Genomic DNA, 19,987 nt, shown 5'->3' with positions numbered 1-19,987 from the left:
TGCTCTTTACAAGATTTCTTTGGGTCGCCGTGAAAACGGCGTTTGAGCGCAGGCAAGCGGGTGTTAACACCGGCTTGTTGGCTGCTGAATCTACCACTGTAGTAGCCTGAGAGAAGGGGACTGACAGGGGGCGAAGCTTTGACGGTGGTCCGGCCGTGGCGGGACTGATCCGTCGTTTTGTCAACAAAGCTAGGAGGACTTCGGTTGTTCAGGTTTCAGCACGATTCTAGGCCGAGGCCCGTGGGGTGGCGGTCTGCGGCGGCTGTCTGAGCGCGATCGAGGGCGGCCACCCTGTCGACGCTGAGAAGTCTGGCTTTGCTGAGCTGGGCGCTGTGAAGAGGCTCGTGCAGGAGGCTCACGTGGGCGGCCTGCAGAGGAGTTAGCGCGACGAGGAAGAAAGAGATTCATGGCTTGTGTGGCTGTTTGGACCTCTGAAAACCGGTCAGTGATACCACTCACCGCGGAGCCGAAGAGACCGGATGGAGAGAGCGGTGCGTTGAGGAACAGATGTCTCTCGGTCACAGTCAGCGTGGCCATGCACTTCCCTATAGCTTGGGCTGCAGCTTTGGTAGCGCGGAGGGCGAGGTCTGTCGCACTTCTTATGTCTGCAACCGCCTCTGGATGCCTGCTTTCCTCATCCCACTCCCGTAGAAGGTCCGCTTGGAGGATCTGTAAAACGGCCATAGAGTGCAGAGCAGATGCAGCTTGGCCGGCGGCGGAATAGGCGCGGCCAACACAGGCGGAAGTTGTTCTGCAGGCCTTAGACGGGAGCACTGGTTTAGACCGCCATCTCGCGGAGGGCGGGCAAAGGTGTGCTGCTACCGCATCCTCGACCGGAGGGATGGAAGCGTAGCCCTTCTCGGTGGCGCCGTCCACCGAAGCAGGAGATGTGGGATCGGACCCTGGCCGAGAAAGGCGCGTTCCAAGATTTGGAAAGCTCGGCGTGGAGTTCTGGCAGGAAGGGAGCGGCCCGGGTAGCGGGTGCTGCGCGGCAGCGGCTCTGAAGAAAGCAGCCGTCGAGTCTGTTGGGTGCCTGCTCAGGGGGCGGTGACCACTTGAGCCCGAGGCGGTCGACGGCCTGTGTGAGGAGGCATGTTAGTTCCCCTTCGACTCTGGCGCGGGTCCTGCTGGATTCCTGGGCCGAGGAGGAGGCGTGTGAGCCTGACCACTCCTCGTTGTCCGAAGCCATGATGGAACACGCTTCTTCGTCCGACATGGCAGCAGAGCAGCCGCTCAGCGGCAACTGCGCGTCCCGGGTGGGCGGGGAGGGTGAAGGCAATGCTCGAGGGATGGGCTCCGGCAAGGCAATCGCTTCTACCACTGGTTCCGGCAGCCTTTGAGAGCGGCGCTTTTTCTGCGTGGCTGAATAGAAGGCGGCGGCGGCTTCGGTCCTGAGCGCTCGAGTCGAGCCCGCAGGGTCGACATCGGCAGCTCCTCGCAGAGATTGCATCCGCCTTCTGCGAGGCGAGCTCTGCATGCCCCAGTCCAAGGCAGAGAGCGCCAGATGATGTGGCGGTCTCCGGTGCTGAGAGGGGCGCGCATGAGCGCTAAGTGGGCGAGGCATCTTTAAAAAGACGCTTGTACTCTTTTGTGAAGTTCTTAAGAACTAGCTTGCTTTAAAAAGGATACGTCGCCGGATGGCGTAGCTCGCAGGACGGCTGAAGGTGGCGAAGACGGCCGGCTTCGAGCGCTGTCCACGCTTGCTTGATGCCCCTCGAATGGCGACGCGGCTTCTGGTTCAGAGATGCGAAGAGCTTCGCTGAAGAGATGAAAATCGGGGTTCCAGCCTACAAACTACGCTTATATGCACTCTAGTCATGCCAATTTTGGCGGGCTTTGATGCAGTGAGCGCGCGGACGCCTCTCATTGGATGCGAGTTCGCCCAAGCTTGTCTATAGGCTGCAGCAGTTGCCGCAGAGCAACCTATGAGCTCGCTAGCTAGCCCGCTCAAGGTCTGCAGCTGCCGCACTGCGTTGACAATGGATAAAAAATTAAGGATAATTTTTTGGCTTCAATATCTCAGAAAAGATGAATCTTTCCCGTAGCGTAAGCTAGCTTGAAAAGGTGGTCTGGGGTACGGTTCATGTGAACTACAGGTGAAACTCGAAAAATTAGAATATCGTGCAAAAGTTCATTAATTTCAGTAATTCAACTTAAAAGGTGAAACTAATATATTATATAGACTCATTACAAGCAAAGTAAGATATTTCAAGCCTTTATTTGATATAATTTTGATGATTATGGCTTACAGCTTATGAAAACCCCAAATTCAGAATCTCAGAAAATTAGAATATTACATGAAATCAATAAAAAAAAAGGATTTTAAATACAGAAATGTCGGCCCTCTGAAAATTATAATCATGCATATGTACTCAATACTTGGTTTGGGCCCCTTTTGCATTAATTACTGCCTCAATGCGCGTGACATGGATGCTATCAGCCTGTGGCACTGCTGAGGTGTTATGGAAGACCAAGATGCTTCAATAGCGGCCTTCAGCTCTTCTGCATTGTTTGGTCTCATGTCTCTCATCTTTCTCTTGGCAATGCCCCATAGATTCTCTATGGGGTTCAGGTCAGGCGAGTTTGCTGGCCAATCAAGCACAGTAATACCATGGTCATTGAACCAGGTTTTGGTACTTTTGGCAGTGTGGGCAGGTGCCAAGTCCTGCTGGAAAATGAAGTCAGCATCTCCATAAAGCTTGTCTGCTGAAGGAAGCATGAAGTGCTCTAAAATGTCCCGGTAGACGGCTGCGTTGACTCTGGACTTAATTAAGCACAGTGGACCAACACCAGCCGATGACATGGCTCCCCAAACCAACACAGACTGTGGAAACTTCACACTGGACTTCAAGCATCTTGGATTGTGTGCCTCTCCATTCTTCCTCCAGACTCTGGGACCTTGGTTTCCAAATGAGATGCAAAATTTGCTCTCATCAGAAAAGAGGACTTTGGACCACTGAGCAACAGACCAGTTCTTTTTTTCTTTAGCCCAGGTAAGACGTTTGACATTTGAAGCCCATGTCCAGGACCCGTCTGTGTGTGGTGGCTCTTGATGCAGTAACTCCAGCCTCAGTCCACTCCTTGTGAAGCTCCCCCACTCATTTGAATGGCCTTTTCCTGACAATCCTCTCCAGGCTACGGTCATCCCTGCTGCTTGTGCACCTTTTTCTTCCACACTTTTCCCTTCAACTTAACTTTGAGAACATCCAACTTCTTTGAGAAGGGTCTGGCTGCAGACTTGCACTGTCAGACTTGCACGCTCAGACTTGCACGCTCAGACACAAGCGCTTCCGCTAATGTAATGAGCTGTGCTGAACTGAACTGAGATGCAAGGTCGAATGACCGAATATTGCATGTATTTTACAGTACGTATTTTACAAAAAATGTAGACATTAAAACAGGACGGGACGGTCCAAACGCTATTGAACTACACTGGGTTCAACGTGCAAACCATGTAATAGCACTCTATTAAATAGTTTCCTTTATGTATTTAATACCGTGAGTGGTTGTTAGGCATAACATTAATTTATTTTTATTTGTATATATATATATATATATATATATATATATATATATATATATATATATATATATAATTTATAATGTTTACTGAAACGATTTTTGAATGATCTGTTCTCAATCCGACACAGCCAGTCTTTGTTTAAAGTAAACAGAGTTAGACTGACAGGCATTAGCTGGTTTTGTTCAGTAATAATAATAATAATAAAATTGTAATTTTCCAGCCAATTCAGAAAATTGTACCAGCGATTTACATTATTTAAACTTTTAACAAGTCAATAGTTTACGCTGAAGCGGAAGCGCTAGTGTCTGAGCGTGCAAGTGACGTCACTTGCAGCGGAAGCGCTCGTGTCTGAGCGTGCAAGTCTGAGAGTGCAAGTCTGCAGCCAGACGCTATTGACTTCTTTTGCAATTACCTTTTGAGGCTTTCCCTCCTTGTGGAGGGTGTCAATGATGGTTTTCTGCACAACTGTCAGGTCAGCAGTCTTCCCCATAATTGTGAATTCAACTGAACCAGACTGAGAGACCATTTAAAGGCTCAGGAACCCTTTGCAGGTGTTTAGCTGATTAGAGTGTGACACTTTGAGCCTACAATACTGAACCTTTTCAAAATATTCTAATTTTCTGAGATTCTGAATTTGGGGTTTTCATAAGCTGTAAGCCATAATCATCAAAATTATATCAAATAAAGGCTTGAAATATCTTACTTTGCTTGTAATGAGTCTACATAATATATTACTTTCACCTTTTAAGTTGAATTACTGAAATTAATGAACTTTAGCACGATATTCTAATTTTTCGAGTTTCACCTGTACAGTACGGTTCGCTTCTGATATGAACGCAATCATAACAAATTGCGGAAGTGAACCGCTTGTGATGACGTATAACTCGCAATTATTATGGTATAACATAATAGGTATCATAGGTATCACACCTGCTTGTGTCCAAATACTGTTTTCAGAGAGCAGCTCACATTCTTCACATCTCTTGCAATGCATCTTCGGGCTCGTGGCAGACAAATGCTAACATTAATACATCATTGATCATTCAATACATACGCTGGAGACAATCACAAGTGTTGTTCTGTGCATGGCAAGTTTTTGTGGGAATTTTAGTTGCAGCAAATTATTGAGGCTTAATGCCGTTTTTATGTCATGTTGCTCATGACAGTTGTCAATTGAGGGTGCTATTTTGTTGCTGTTTGCGCCAGTGTGTGCAGCACAAAATGGAATGGGGCATCCGTTTACTGTTGCCATGATGGACGCACTGCAATGGACTCTTTCATTGTAGACCATATCACTGATTAAAATTGGGTTCTATTGCTTTTGACATGACGCCTGTGTCCAGTGTAGACAGGGACTAAAAGTACATTTCTCTGTGGAGAGAATGAATGTGATTTACTTTGGGAACTGAACCATTGAATGCTGTTAATGTCTGCATTCTTTGCATTTAATATACAATGTCTCCCCCTGCAGGTATTTTGAAGCGGTGCAGGCCAAAGAACAGCGCAGGCAGCAGAGGCTACGTGTGCACACCAGTTATGATGTGGAGAACGGAGAGTTCTTGTGTCCGCTCTGCGAATGTCTGAGTAACACAGTCATCCCACTGCTGCCACTTACTAAGACCACCTGCAGGTACTTCAACAAACACAGTAGAGTGTGACTCAGCCGTCACCTAATTGTTACATCACAGGCTTCTTGAATCCCAACACTGATGCTGAACAAACTTTACAAAGTGCTCAGAGTAAATAATGTTGTATTAGGTGTGATCTTGCAGATTAACACTCCACATACAGGTGATTGAGTAGGCCTAAATGAGCAGAGCGGATTGGCTGATTACGTGTGGAGTTAACAGGTGGAATACTCTCACCTGTTATTGATGTCGCAACCCTTCTGATCCCTTTGTGTGATAAAGAGCCCAAAAGCCTGTCACACAAGCTCAGCACTGCTATTAATACACCTACTATCACACTAAGCTCCTAATACTGTATATTTTAGCATATGTGTTATGAATGTACATCCTTTCTATTAATCAGAAGTTGGTGGTGTCTAGTGGTTAAAGATCTGGGCTGGTAGCCAAAAGGTTGTAGGTGCAAATCTTGTAAGGGGCAACTCAACATTATGCCCTCGTGCAAGACATTTAACCTCAGTTACAGGGCATTGTCCCTGTAATACATGTACTGTAAGTCAATTTAAAGAAAAGCATCTGCTAAATCACTTAATAGTCATTTGCAATGAACATTTAGGCTGGTTTCACACTTGCGCACAGCATGTAACCTGCGTATATTTATTTCTGTACACTGCACACATATGCAGCACAGTGCTTCATAACAGAAGTCTCGGAGCTGAACCTGTTGCTTCATGCTACATGCTGAACACAGCAGAACATGTGGTGCACTGTACTTTTATTAACACATTATACGCATGCCTTGTTATAATTGTCAAGATGGTATTACTTTTATGTGATGGATTTAAATGTTTAAATCTAAAGTATAAGATGAATTTAAATGAGTGTGTGTGTTTGTTTGTGTATGTGCACCAGTGTCCAGCCTGATCTGAGCCAGTGGCTGAACATCACCTCTTTGCAGATGAAAGCCCTGCACTCCGCTCACAGGAAGACCAACAGTGAGTAACCCCAAACCTCAAGGACACAGTGGTGTGGATTAACTCAGTGTTTTTGTTTGAGGATGCAAAGCACAGTTATATCACATCAATCAGCTAGAATAAATTCAAGTGATCTTTAGAGTTAACCAAGCAAGTATTTATTATTTTAGTAGAAATATGTTAAAAAAAACATATGTTAAAAAAAAAACAATGTAGTTGTGAACTACATTCACAACTACATTGTGAATGTAGTTACGGCACTATCAGTTTTGTGATTATAAATGAACTGACTTCTTTGAACCGCTCAGCCAGATGTTCTATTTATTAGGGATGTCTTGATACAGATACTGCTATCTGAATCTGGTCCGATACCACGCTCATGTACTTTTACTTGTAAAAAGTGCTCATACCATCTGACGTACGAATGTTATTTTGTAAACATTCAGCTCACAAACTAAAATTATGTTATCTCCAAGTGTGATTATTGAATCGCAAAGGCTGCGATTTAGGCTACGTCAACAGTAATTTGGATCTATTTGAAAATGCTTTTTTCATTTTCAAAACACACTCCGCCCACAAGTGTTTTCCAAAAGTGTCGCATCCACACTGAAACATCTGAAAGCACTTAAATCCCCTGACGGTGTTTTCAAATGTATCCACTTGGGAAAGCATTTTCAAAAAGCCCTGGTTTTGCTGTAAAAACGGCATCTTAAGGTCACACATACCTTTGCACGGTGAAATTCCACTGGCGGAATACAGTCATCTAAATAGTAATCCACGTGATTGTGAATTTCTCGCGATGACAGATATTTTCCCTTTTGGGATTTCGCGTGGAGTTCAAGTTTGGTGAACTTTCGCTGCATTCACCAATAGGAAGTTGCTTGGTTTGGTAGTGACCTCTGAATGGGTGGTGCTTTGTAAACAGCTACTCTGAATATTCACAGTGGACAAGGATATCATTTTAGTGGCGAATTTCTTTTCAACTTCACTCTGCCAGAGTATAAAATGCAGCATTAAAAAAAGGCTGCTTGGCAGTTATTTTTTTGCTGATTCCACACACTCTCAGCATGCACCATGCCATCTTCGCCCACTGAATTTCACTGTGCAAAGTTATGTTTGACCGAGCCTTTAGTGTAGACGGAATGCTAAAACTTAGAGAAACCTATATGTTTTCAAATTAAAACTTTTTAGTGTGGACGTGGTCTTAATTAGATAAATATACAGTTTGCATGTGCTGCACACTTCAAAGTGAATGTGTGGAGCCGGTGTGATTTAGTGACAACACCAGCTGCTCATAACTTTTAGAGCTCCTTGGTTTATACACAGAAAACACTGTCATGAGCATTGCACGCTATGCTTGTTGGATATGACAGCGAGCAAAGCGCTAATTCACTATGTAGCATAACATTTTTATTTAATTAAATTGTAGCCTTTCACGGTTAAATAATCATATTGGGTCACGTTGTGACCTGCTTTTCCAGAGGTGAGAAGCTACCATCAAAAACACAGAAACAGAAAAGGCTTTACTCCAAAATAAAAGGTTCTGCCAAAATAAAAGCTCAATTGAAATGGAAAAAAGTATGACAGAATTATATCACCACTGTATACTTATGTAATAGTCACTTTAAAACTACTACTATTAATAATAGTAATAAATCAATAGTAATTGTACTATATTTAAGCAATATTGTCTGTGCTGCTCTGTTACATGGCACATTTTTTTTTTTTTTTTACAAAAATAACTCCAATATTTTATTTTGGATTGTTCTGTATAAAATAATTTTATTTGATAAAAATAATACAATATTATTTACAAAATATATATATTTTTGTTTTTGTTTTTTATTATAATTTGTATTAATTCATTTATTTAGACTCAATTTTGATAAAAAAATTGAAATAAACTGTTTTGAACGTTCTTAATACATTGTATTGTTGCCTGAAATGAAAGATGGCTCTATTTGTGTATAGAGAAAAATTTTGTGTGTTTCTTAAGGTGCTGAAAGTGTTGATACAGGTAATGCTGAAGACTATCCTTCTTCTTATGGCTTCAAACTGGACCATACTCCAAAGTAAGACCACGAAACATCCATAATTATCTTACTCAAACCCAAAAGTTTGCTTGTTGAAACAAAAAACCTTACTCAAATAAAACTAATTTGTATCTGTTAGGAATCCGTACTCAAGCACTATAAAGGAGATGCTGACCACGTTTGGGACAACCATGTATAAAGTTGGTCTGAAGGTGCACCCTAATGAGCAAGACCCCCGTGTGCCAATCATGTGCTGGGGCAGCTGTGGCTACACCATTCAGTCCATAGGTCAGTCCACACTCCCAGGTTATCTCTGAGGATCAAAAACCCATGCATTGCTGTTACTATTGCTGATACTTAAGGGTCAAATAAGTATTACGCTTTGTGTAACCCACCCTGCACCATTTTTGCTTTGGACATGAATGCTATCTCAAGTTTTTGTATAGGTGTACTATAACTTGTGCGTTTACTAGTTATCTTTTTTTTGTTGTTGTTGCTGTAATTAAAAATGTCTGAAAAAGTTATATGTTTGTAATTTCAATGATCAAAAGGTGTAGGAACCCTATTGAATTTAATGTAGATGTATGTTCTTTAAATGAAAGCTGCCAGATACTGTTTCCTGTACAGTAATTAATTTCTCTCACAGAGAGATTGCTGGTGGATGAAGAGAAGCCTTTGTTTGGAAGTTTACCATGCAGACAGGTAATCAAACAGATATGCAGTTTATAATTATTCAGGCTTTTTATTTTAATGTTCAATGGAGTTTAATAGTGTGTCCTATCAAAGCGGTCTCTTGAATCACTAGTCAGGGTTTTGTTAGTTTGGTAACTCTAATGTTTTGTGTGTAGGATGACTGTTTGAGCTCTCTGACTCGGTTTGGCTCAGCCTGCTGGACTGTCTCCTCTCATACCACTGCACAGAGTCACTTTATCAGGCTCTTTGCTGGTAAGAATCAATACAGCTTATTTTATCCACACCAACTAGTTGTTCTGGCATGGAAAAGATACCATGGGAAATGACATACTGTATTCATATTAGGGGTGGGTAATTTTTTTTATATATATATATATATATATATATATATATATTAGTTTGAGTTTGTGTTGGTCCTCCATCCACATCATGGTTGACCTAGCTGTGTGGCAAGGAGCATTATCTTGCTGGAACAAACTATCCTCAGAGTTGGGGAACATTGTCAGAGCAGAAGGAAGCAGGTTTTTTTGGCCTGTCATGTGTACCAATCCATGTTCAGTGGAAAGTATTTATTATTAGGACAATAAAAAGCTTATAAGCTCTCTCTCTCTCCTTCTCCAATTTATATATATATATATATATATATATATATATATATATATATATATATATATATATATATATATATATATTTAGTGCATTCGGAAAGTATTCACAGCGCTTCACTTTTTCCACATTTTGTTATGTTACAGCCTTTTTCCAAAATGGATTAAATTCATTATTTTCCTCAAAATTCTACTAACAATACCCCATAATGACAACATGAAAGAAGTTTTTTGAAATCTTTGCAAATTTATTAAAAATAAAAAATGAAAAAAATCACATGTACATAATAATTCATTTAAAAAAATTTGGAATAAGGCTGTAACATAACAAAATGTGGAAAAAGTGAAGCGCTGTGAATACTCTCCGGAGAGAGAGAGAGATAGATATAGATATATATATATCTATACAGGAAGACATCATCTTCCCTCATGTGGTACCCTTATTACCACATCCTGACATGACCCTCGAGCATGACAATGCCACCAGCCATACTGCTCGTTCTGTGCATGATTTCCTGCAAGACATGAATGTCAGTGTTCTGCCATTGCCAGCGAAGAGCCCAGATCTCAATCCCAATGAGCATGTCTGGGATCTGTTGGATTGGAGGGTGAGGGCTAGGGCCATTCCCCCCAGATATGTCCAGGAACTTGCAAGTGCCTTGGTGGAAGAGTGGGGTAACATCTCACAGCAAGAACTGGCAAATCTGGTGCAGTCCATGAGGAATCCACGAGGAGTAGATGCACTGCAGTATTTAATGCAGCTGGTGTCCACACCAGATACCGACTGCTACTTCTGATTTTGACCCCCCCTTTGTTCAGGGACACACTATTCCATTTCTGTTAGTCACATGGCAGTGAAAATTGTTCAGTTTTTGTCTTTGATGTTGAATCTTTTTATGTTCATACAAATATTTATACTTTAAATTTGCTGAAAATAAAAGCAGTTGAAAGTGACAGGACATTTCATTTTTTGCTGAGTTTATATATGCGTGTGTGTGTGTGTGCGTGTGTGTGTGTGATTCAAATGAATGATTCCATGTCTCCATGCAGCCCTTGTTCCTGATTCCCAGGTGGAGAATATACCATGTATTCTGGATATAGACATGTTCCATCTACTGGTTAGTAAAACTATAAATCTTTTTGCTGTTGTGATTTTAATAGCCACTTTCTTGTATGAAATGTACATATAGATAAAGGTAAAGTCTCTATACTTTTTTACCATTTACACTTCACCAACAAAATGTAATTAAAAAAAGTAATTTAACATCATGAGAATCATTGTTTTTCCATTTGTAAAAAAAACAAAATGGAAACATTCTCAACACAAACTGATTCTGTATTCCGAATCCTCATGCACACATTAGTCTGGATCTTTTCCAGCAATATTATACACCCTTAAGCTTTTCATCAATAGTTCACAAATTACTTCTAAACAGAAAAATATAAATTTGTGAAAACTTCTACGGAGTGAAGACTCTGTAAATAATTTATTAATGACTGAAGCATTGATGCCACACGTCCTCTGAATTCACTTTATTTTTGTGACAGGTGAGTTTGGTGCTGTCCCATCCAGCGGTTCTCTGTCTAGACTCCTCAGGGCTGAGCGCAGACACTGCACAGCTGCATTTCCTGCACCTGGTCACTGTTGCTCACATGGTCCAGATCCTCCTCACCTCAAAACCAGGTCAGAACCCCATCCTCCCCACTTACAAACACTCATATGACCATGATTTCACTTGTGGGTTTTGGATGATCGTATTCATGTATGTTGACTTGTGTGATCATCAGAGGAGGTGCGGATGGAGCAGCAGAGTGGAGGAGCTGAGAGGGAAGAGGAGGAGGGTGTGTGTATGCTCTTCAACACACTCCGGACACATCTGGGCAGGTGGGAATACAGTAAAACTGGGGCCCTGTGCTTTTGGTTTTATGGTGTATTATTTTCATTCAACCTAAAGACTAGTTGATTTTGAAATAACGTTCTTTGAGTAAATGAGTGCCTCTAAGTATGTTGTGTGTTTCAGTGGGCTGCGTGAGGTGAGCTCAGGCTGGCATTTGTGGCACAGTGTGAAAACAGGAGTCCTGCCTTACCTGAGAGCAGCAGCTCTGTTCTTTCACTATCTGAATGGAGCTCCAGCACCACCTGAGCTACACGGTAAATCACTTTTGCATCTAAATGAAATCACTTGTGCTGCTTCCTCGCATAATTCCACTTTCACTTCTCCTTGCTCACTTACATTTTTTGTCCTTGAAATTAGCTTGCAGACAAGTGAATTGTGCCTGTGTATTCTTTTCTTAAATATAGGATAGTTGCAAAGGGGTCATGACATGAGGAGCCAAATTTTCCTTGATATTTTAACATTTAAGAGATCGTTGTCTTATGAAAACATACTGTACGTTTTTCAGAACTCAAAAATTCCTTTCCAGCCCAAAATAAGCATTTATTTTTTCCACCCTGCAAAAACGACTAGTTTCAAAATCGGCCACATAGTGACATCACAATGTACTGTTAATTTGAATAGCCCAGCCTCCACAACATACATAATCATCACAGTGATAATTCGAGCTGCCAGGGTACTTCAAAACTGAAAGTACTACCATTAATGTATTTAGCATTGTGAAGGATCCCAATGTTAGGATTGAGTGGCTTATTCAAATGAAGTTCCTGACTGCGTCAATGTGGGTTTATATGTTTTGCTCAGCACATTATTTTGAGAAATATTATGATTCAGACTTTGCACAAAAAATTATATTAAACGATGGAGCAGTGCCAACTATATTGAACACGATAGTAATGCCAGTGAGTCGCACATTTAATACTAGGGTTTCTGTCTGTGTTTGTTTGATATGTCAGAACTTTTAGAGTCAGCCGTTTTTATCGCAAAATAAACCATGATCAGGACTCCAGTGCAGAGCGGATTGTGCTTACTACACTGTTATTTACCAAAGAAATGCACAACAGGTCAATACATATTATTTTGAGATAAAATTACTTTATTATGTAAGAAGAACACGTAGCACCAAGCCTTGGTGAACATCCCCAGGGGCAACTGTCCCTTATAACACTACCTACAGCTGGCAGTTTGTAAATTGCTTGCACGGAGACAGCACATATGGAGGCTTCACGCTATTCTCTGCGGCATCCATACACAATTTGCCATGCTCCCCACCGAGTTGGTTGGTTAGGAGACCTGGCTGGAGTCACTCAGCATGCCCTGGATTCAAACTTGCGACTCCAGGGGTGGTAGACAGCATCTTGACTCGCTGAGCTAACATGACCCGTTTACCATTTATGGGTCATTGGATAATTCCCATACTTGCATTTCTTATGTCATAGTTTAACAACTTTACGATTATCCTGAAACATGGACAAAAAAGTAATAATAAACAATGAGTGGGATTGTTTAAACTTTTGACTAAAAGTGCAACTACAGGTGAAACTCGAAAAATTAGAATATCGTGCAAAAGTTCATTAATATCAGTAATTCAACTTAAAAGGTGAAACTAATATATTATATAGACTCATTACAAGCAAAGTAAGATATTTCAAGCCTTTATTTGATATAATTTTGATGAATATTGTGAAATGTTTCAGTATTGTAGGCTCAAAGTGTCACACTCTAATCAGCTAAACACCTGCAAAGGTTTCCTGAGCCTTTAAATGGTCTCTCAGTCTGGTTCAGTTGAATTCACAATCATGGGGAAGACTGCTGACCTGACAGTTGTGCAGAAAACCATCATTGACACCCTCCACAAGGAGGGAAAGCCTCAAAAGGTAATTGCAAAAGAAGTTGGATGTTCTCAAAGTGCTGTATCAAAGCACATTAATAGAAAGTTAAGTGGAAGGGAAAAGTGTGGAAGAAAAAGGTGCACAAGCAGCAGGGATGACCGTAGCCTGGAGAGGATTGTCAGGAAAAGGCCATTCAAATGTGTGGGGGAGCTTCACAAGGAGTGGACTGAGGCTGGAGTTACTGCATCAAGAGCCACCACACACAGACGGGTCCTGGACATGGGCTTCAAATGTCAAACGTCTTACCTGGGCTAAAGAAAAAAAGAACTGGTCTGTTGCTCAGTGGTCCAAAGTCCTCTTTTCTGATGAGAGCAAATTTTGCATTGAGAGAAAAATTACGCAGCCGTCTACCGGGACATTTTAGAGCACTTCATGCTTCCTTCAGCAGACAAGCTTTATGGAGATGCTGACTTCATTTTCCAGCAGGACTTGGCACCTGCCCACACTGCCAAAAGTACCAAAACCTGGTTCAATGACCATGGTATTACTGTGCTTGATTGGCCAGCAAACTCGCCTGACCTGAACCCCATAGAGAATCTATGGGGCATTGCCAAGAGAAAGATGAGACATGAGACCAAACAATGCAGAAGAGCTGAAGGCCGCTATTGAAGCATCTTGGTCTTCCATAACACCTCAGCAGTGCCACAGGCTGATAGCATCCATGCCACGCCGCATTGAGGCAGTAATTAATGCAAAAGGGGCCCAAACCAAGTACTGAGTACATATGCATGATTATACTTTTCAGAGGGCCGACATTTCTGTATTTAAAATCCTTTTTTTTATTGATTTCATGTAATATTCTAATTTTCTGAGATTCTGAATTTGGGGTTTTCATAAGCTGTAGGCCATAATCATAAAAATTATATCAAATAAAGGCTTGAAATATCTTACTTTGCTTGTAATGAGTCTATATAATATATTAGTTTCACCTTTTAAGTTGAATTACTGAAATTAATGAACTTTTGCACGATATTCTAATTTTTCGAGTTTCACCTGTATACTCGATGTATTGTTTGTAATGATGCCTTTGTGTCCAGCTCTTGGTGCAGGTGAATGGGAGGCTCTGTGTGGATATCTGTGTCTGCCCTCTAACCTGCTGCAGCTTTACTACAAAAACCAGGAGTTATTGAAGCCATTGCTGCAGAGGTATCACTCTTTCTCTATCACAATCCAGGGCTGAACATTAAGGATTGCCCCACTGGTCCAGTGTGAGAATTTGAGGCTAATTGCCCAATTGGGCCAGTACTGCATTGTCACTACATCTGACATTCATTAATCATATCTATTTATGCCTTATAAATTATGATGCATTGAATATTGTTGCAAATTCTGCTGGTTTTAAGTATGTCACTACTGTGGTTTTGTCAATTGCGAGAATTACTTTTTATAGTCTTGGAATAGATGTCTGCGCATTCCTTAAAATGAAACCCAACCCTATCCATTTTTTTGGGGTGTGGCCAGAAAATGTTGGCATAAAAATCTGAAGAAGAAAAAAAAAAACCTTGACATAATGGTTAGCTGCATCTGGTCTGTGTTAGCTGCATTTGTTGCGGTTTCTTGAATGAATAATGGTGTGATCACTGTTGACTGCTCTGCAGGTGGTGCTCCCATCCTGGTGTGCTGCACAATCTTCAGACCAGCGCAGCTCTTATCAGGTATGTGCTAATTATAAACCCTCAAAGTTCATTGCAGCTGTCACACAGTTGCTCATCTGTTTGTTTCTTGCCTCCATTACCTACCTTAGGTTTCCCAGAGAGTCCAATCATCTGATAGAGCTACCAGAAGACTACAGCGCCCTTATTAACCAGGCCTCCAGCTTCACGTGAGTCACCTCTGGCACTCAAATAAAATCGAATTGATAAAAACTATTAATAACTAAGACCTCTGGATAAGAGTGGCCAGCTAGTCTCATAGTTTCATGCCCTTAAATCAATTGATCAACCTGTCTCCCCTTGATCCTGGTGAAGGTGTCCTAAATCAGGAGGGGATAAGTCTCGTGCTCCTACGCTGTGTCTGGTGTGTGGTGTAATGCTGTGCTCTCAAAGCTACTGCTGTCAGACTGAGCTTGAGGGGGAGGATGTGGGCGCATGCACAGCGCACGCTTTTTCTTGCGGAGCTGGAGTCGGCATCTTCCTCAGGTTTGTGCAGATATGTAAGAATGTTGGTAAAGATTTATGAATAATGTAAGGAATTACTGATATAACCAATATGCTTGTTCTGGCTCTAGATTTTGTTTGGATTTGCCATGAAACGTCCCAGTGCTGTAAGACTGTATTTTTAGCACTCTTGGTACGCAGTTTGGCCAATCAGATTCTAGGATCGAAACGAATTGTTGTATAAATCAGAATACAGAAGTAAACAGGGTTGTGAATGCCATTTCATGTTGACTTTAATGTGCCAACTTGCTGATTTGATTGGTTAAGAACGAAGGCCACATCCACACCTCTATTTAACCCAATAATGCCGCCTGTATCAAATTTGAAACACTATTTTCTAAAGCCTATGCATCATTAATATAATACAAATGTTGTAGAAAATCCTGTTATCTGCAAAGTACTAGATGTCTGCTGCAACCTGGTGGATGTTTCTGGGCATTTCTTGATGAAAAAATATTTTTTTTTATTTTCCAAAAATGTTCAATTTTTTTATTTATTTATTTATTTTAATTATTTGTGAAACCTTTGTTGATTTTAATTAATTAAAAGTGACTATAATGATTAATATAATATAGTTTCTGATATTTTAAAATGAGTTTGCTGAATATAAGCAACGTGTGCTTGGTTCACATTTTGTACCTTATATTATTGAAAAATCTATTCGAAATCCATGTATCAAATATGATACAAGAGGATTTTGAGGGTTTTCTCTCAATCACCATTCCATTCATGTCTACCACAAAAAATATCACAGACCAGTGAACCTTCTGACAAAAACTTTTTATAAGATATATTTGAAGTGTGAAGTAATATTTCTGTGTATTTTCATATATGCAGCCTTCTGTGTCATTATAAAATCTCATTAATTTACTTTACAAGCTATTATGAGACCCTGTGAAAACATTTTACATTTTCCCTTTGTTATATGTCAATATAGTATTTGGTGCATAACACAATTTTATCATATACATATGTTAAAAAATAGTTTATTGCAAAAATATTTTATTCAAAATGTATTTGATGTGCTGAATTGAACTGTTTGATACATTTCAATTCATATTATTGACCAAGGAGAGGAAGTTGTCATGGCCAAACTCTCAAACATTTGGTATCTCTGAAAAGCTCAGTGAGTCCTCTGATAATACCTGCATCGCTGACAATGAAAACTGTCTCATGGTTTGAACTAAAGCTAAAGCCTCAGGACAAGGCCACTATAAAGAAATAATAAACAGTCTAAAAGGAGACTTATATTTAATGAGTTATAGCTTTAAAGTTCAAATAATATGGAAGCAGATCATGTAAATAACTTCAAACTCAGAAACTGGCATTTCTCTGTGCGGTCAGCACCTCTTCTATGAGTTGTGCGAAGTGTCCCGATCTGAGGAGGAGAGATTGAAACTGCACCCGGCTGATGCACACTCTGTCACGGACACTCATCCCTTTAGCCCGCACGCTTCTGACAACAATGGTATCATATATCGTGCTACTTTATCTCCGATCATGCAAAAAATTTACATTTTTGTGCGGTCTGGAAACATGAATAGTGAGTTTTCATGAAAAGTTTTAGGAGCTCCATTGCCACTGTCACAACCTTCAGTGATTTGTTGCTTTATCATTGTCAGCATGACATGAATCTGTATGTGTTTGTGTTTCAGGGTGCGTGAGAGTCAGGTTCTGTTCCTGTCTGGTAAAACTAAGGGCTGTTTTTACGCTCCCCCATACCTGGATGACTACGGTGAAACCGACCAAGGGCTCAGGTACAACAAACACACCCTCCGTCGCATATATTTTAAGCATGGAGTTACCCATAACAGGTGTGAATGATTAATTGTTTTATTGTCTCTGTTAGATGGGAAACCCTTTACACTTGTGCCAAGAGCGCTACAGAAAGATCCAGAAACTGTGGCATCAGCACAGCATTACAGAGGAGATTGGCCATGCCCAAGAGGCCAATCAGACTTTGGTGGGCATTGACTGGCAGCACCTGTGAAGTCGTGTACCATTTTTCCACGTACGCCAAACCATAACACATAAGGGGGACCCGCACAGCAGGACTAGAGGTTGCCAAGGCATTACCAAGGCCTCTTGCTCTTCCTCCACCCCCTTCTTCATCTTTCTGGCAGTGGATGAATGCATTACTTTTCATTTACTTTTCTGTTTTGGGGAGAATGTTTTTTTTTTTTTTTTATAATATAAATACATATTTAAAAATTTACATATCCAAGGTGTAGAACCTCAACAATATGAGTTCTTTGGCAACTCAAATACTCTTCATAGGAATGCTATTTAATTTCTGTCTTCTCTGAATAATCGTACATTATTTTCAAAGGTAGTTTGATACAATATATTGGTTTCAGATCGCTTTGGAATTATATGGTGCTGCTCCCCTTCAAGTCAAGCACAAACGTCCCTCAGCACTCATCTGAGCTGTGGGTATGCAGAGATATCACAACATACAGGCTACACCGCATCCTCTCTCTCCATTATCTCAAATGCTGCAATACATTTCTATTAAAGGGGTAGTTCACCCAAAAATTATAATTCTGTCCGAATTGGCATTTTTGGGTGAATTATCCATTTAGGCCACCTAATGTGCTTCTTGGATGTCAATAGAAGTCAAGCCAATGCGGGAAAAATCTGCGAGCAAATGAATTTGTCCTTTTGTATGTCTTTTTTTGTTTGAATGTGTGTGTATGTGTTTGAGAGGGTGTGTTTATGTAAAACTGTTTGTTTGGTTGGTTGGTTTCTAATCTGATGAATTTCTATGTTGGTCTGTATTTAAGACTGTTTCTTTTGTGGTGTGTTATTTATGTGTTTCTTGCTGGGTGTTTGTTGTATTTGTCCTTGATCTATGGAAAGCGGCTCTTCAACATGATTATGATGTGTGTGCCGTGTCGTCTTGCGATTTCTTTTCTTTTTTTTTTTTTTTTTTTTGACATTTTGTTTTGATACTGCTGCACCTTTTTTTGCACCACAGCAGTAATGGATGAAATTTGCATGTCTTTAATTCAGTTTCAAGCTGCAGTCTCCTTTTAGACTGTTTATTATTTCTATATAGTGGCCTTGTCCAGAGGCTTTAGTCCTAACCATGAGACAATTTTCATTGTCAGCAATGCAGGCACGCATACAAACACACAATTGCTTCTTTCCAATACAAGTTTTCATACCTCGCTCAATTGAGATAAGATATTTCTAATGCAGTGAGCATATTTCCTGCGACACGTTCGGTGGCTGCAGCTGTATATTACATCACAGACTGACTTATTAATATGTGAATTCTTGTATAAATGGGTATATTGTACTATATTGAACAATTAAATAAAAATTAAAAGTACACTTTGTGTTTAAATTAATTGTGCTAGTAAAATGCATTGTTGATGAACAAGCCAATTAACCATTCTTATAAGGGGTAAAGATGTCATTCTTTGAAACCATTTGAAATTTGTGAAGTAAATGTTTTTATATATTTTTAACTTTTAGATGTATGAAGAAAGAAAAGTAACATGGTTGACAGTTTTTATTTAATGTTACATTACAAGCCTTGCTGAAACTAAAAGGTGCTTCTTAGAGAGTGCAATGCTGATATTTCAAATTATTACAAATACAGTGGCAAGAAGTATGTGAACCCTTTGAAATTAGCTGGTTTTCTAAATCCTAGAATGAGATCTCCTATTCATTAGTCACAAATATAGACAAAACACAATGTGCCTAAGCTCACAAACAATTATATTCTTTATTGAACACATCTCATTAAACATTCACAGTGCTTTTGGGAAAAAAACCTGTCATCCAGATAATGAAACGATATTGGAGGTGTGGGTTAGAGCTACTCTGACTTATAAAAAACACTCAAACATTTAGAGTTTGCTATTAACAAGAAGCATTGGCTGATCATGGACCATGCCTCACCAAAAAAAGAGATTTCAGAAGACCTGTGATCAAGAATCGTAGTCTAAGGTATGTTTTTTTATGAATTTTACATGACAGTAATTCATTTCTTAGTTCTAGTTAAATGTCTGTTTAAACTGTTTTATCAACCAGCCCATGCTGATCAATCCTTAAAGTCAAGCAGTAAGAAAGTACACCTTGATGTCTTAAGAATAGGATATATAATTTAGAACTTATTAAAATATATAATTGCCTGACCGCAATGACTTGTTTTAATCATGATTATTTGAGATTACCGTGGTCATGTGCACTTTCATTTAAATCACAAATTGATCTAAATAAGGGAAATTAGTGAATACTAAGAACACCAGAAAATGCACATTCTTATTTCTCTAATTCAGATGCCATCAAGTAAGAACTATGATCCATTTTGATTGGTCCGGCGTCAGTTGTTCCAGCTCTTGTGATTGGTCACAACTTCACTGGCCCCTCCCAACACCATTAGCCTGCTCTGTCGCATCTTGATTTACAAGTGAGTTTTGTTACAGGTTTATCACAAAAGTAGTTGCAAAAGTTAAGGGGGTCAGATTTGAGAGGTTGTAACTTGTTACGATTCACTGTTGTCTGCCCCACATTTCACATGTCACTGCAATCATTGTCATTGTTCTCACCTGTGTCTTGTTTGTAATTATCCTGCCTTGTG

At 40.3% G+C, this 19,987-nt stretch overlaps 1 protein-coding gene across 2 annotated transcripts in view; it reads left to right on the top strand.

Annotated features, from left to right (window-relative positions):
- The window catches only part of LOC127660699 (E3 ubiquitin-protein ligase UBR2-like), a 58,148-nt gene extending 40,555 nt beyond the window's left edge, over window positions 1-17,593 (top strand). The window contains exons 32-47 of one of the 2 annotated variants that reach the window (XM_052151069.1): window positions 4,995-5,153; window positions 6,061-6,143; window positions 8,119-8,194; window positions 8,295-8,443; window positions 8,802-8,857; window positions 9,004-9,100; window positions 10,504-10,571; window positions 11,002-11,137; window positions 11,242-11,338; window positions 11,475-11,605; window positions 14,278-14,386; window positions 14,839-14,895; window positions 14,985-15,062; window positions 15,208-15,378; window positions 17,052-17,153; window positions 17,245-17,593. In XM_052151069.1, the coding sequence (XP_052007029.1) occupies window positions 4,995-5,153; window positions 6,061-6,143; window positions 8,119-8,194; window positions 8,295-8,443; window positions 8,802-8,857; window positions 9,004-9,100; window positions 10,504-10,571; window positions 11,002-11,137; window positions 11,242-11,338; window positions 11,475-11,605; window positions 14,278-14,386; window positions 14,839-14,895; window positions 14,985-15,062; window positions 15,208-15,378; window positions 17,052-17,153; window positions 17,245-17,386 (1,711 nt within the window). In that variant the 3' untranslated portion in view covers window positions 17,387-17,593. Of the gene's footprint in view, window positions 1-4,994; window positions 5,154-6,060; window positions 6,144-8,118; window positions 8,195-8,294; window positions 8,444-8,801; window positions 8,858-9,003; window positions 9,101-10,503; window positions 10,572-11,001; window positions 11,138-11,241; window positions 11,339-11,474; window positions 11,606-14,277; window positions 14,387-14,838; window positions 14,896-14,984; window positions 15,063-15,207; window positions 15,379-17,051; window positions 17,154-17,244 lie in introns of those variants that run through there. The other variant, XR_007972670.1, reaches the window with a different exon arrangement.
- The last annotated feature ends 2,394 nt before the right edge of the window (window positions 17,594-19,987 follow it).

Source organism: Xyrauchen texanus, chromosome 20 (genome assembly GCF_025860055.1).
Source record: "Xyrauchen texanus isolate HMW12.3.18 chromosome 20, RBS_HiC_50CHRs, whole genome shotgun sequence".
Classification (NCBI taxonomy): Eukaryota; Metazoa; Chordata; class Actinopteri; order Cypriniformes; family Catostomidae; genus Xyrauchen; species Xyrauchen texanus.
Note: the sequence above shows the minus strand (reverse complement) of the source record. Positions and strands in the feature narration are given on the sequence as shown.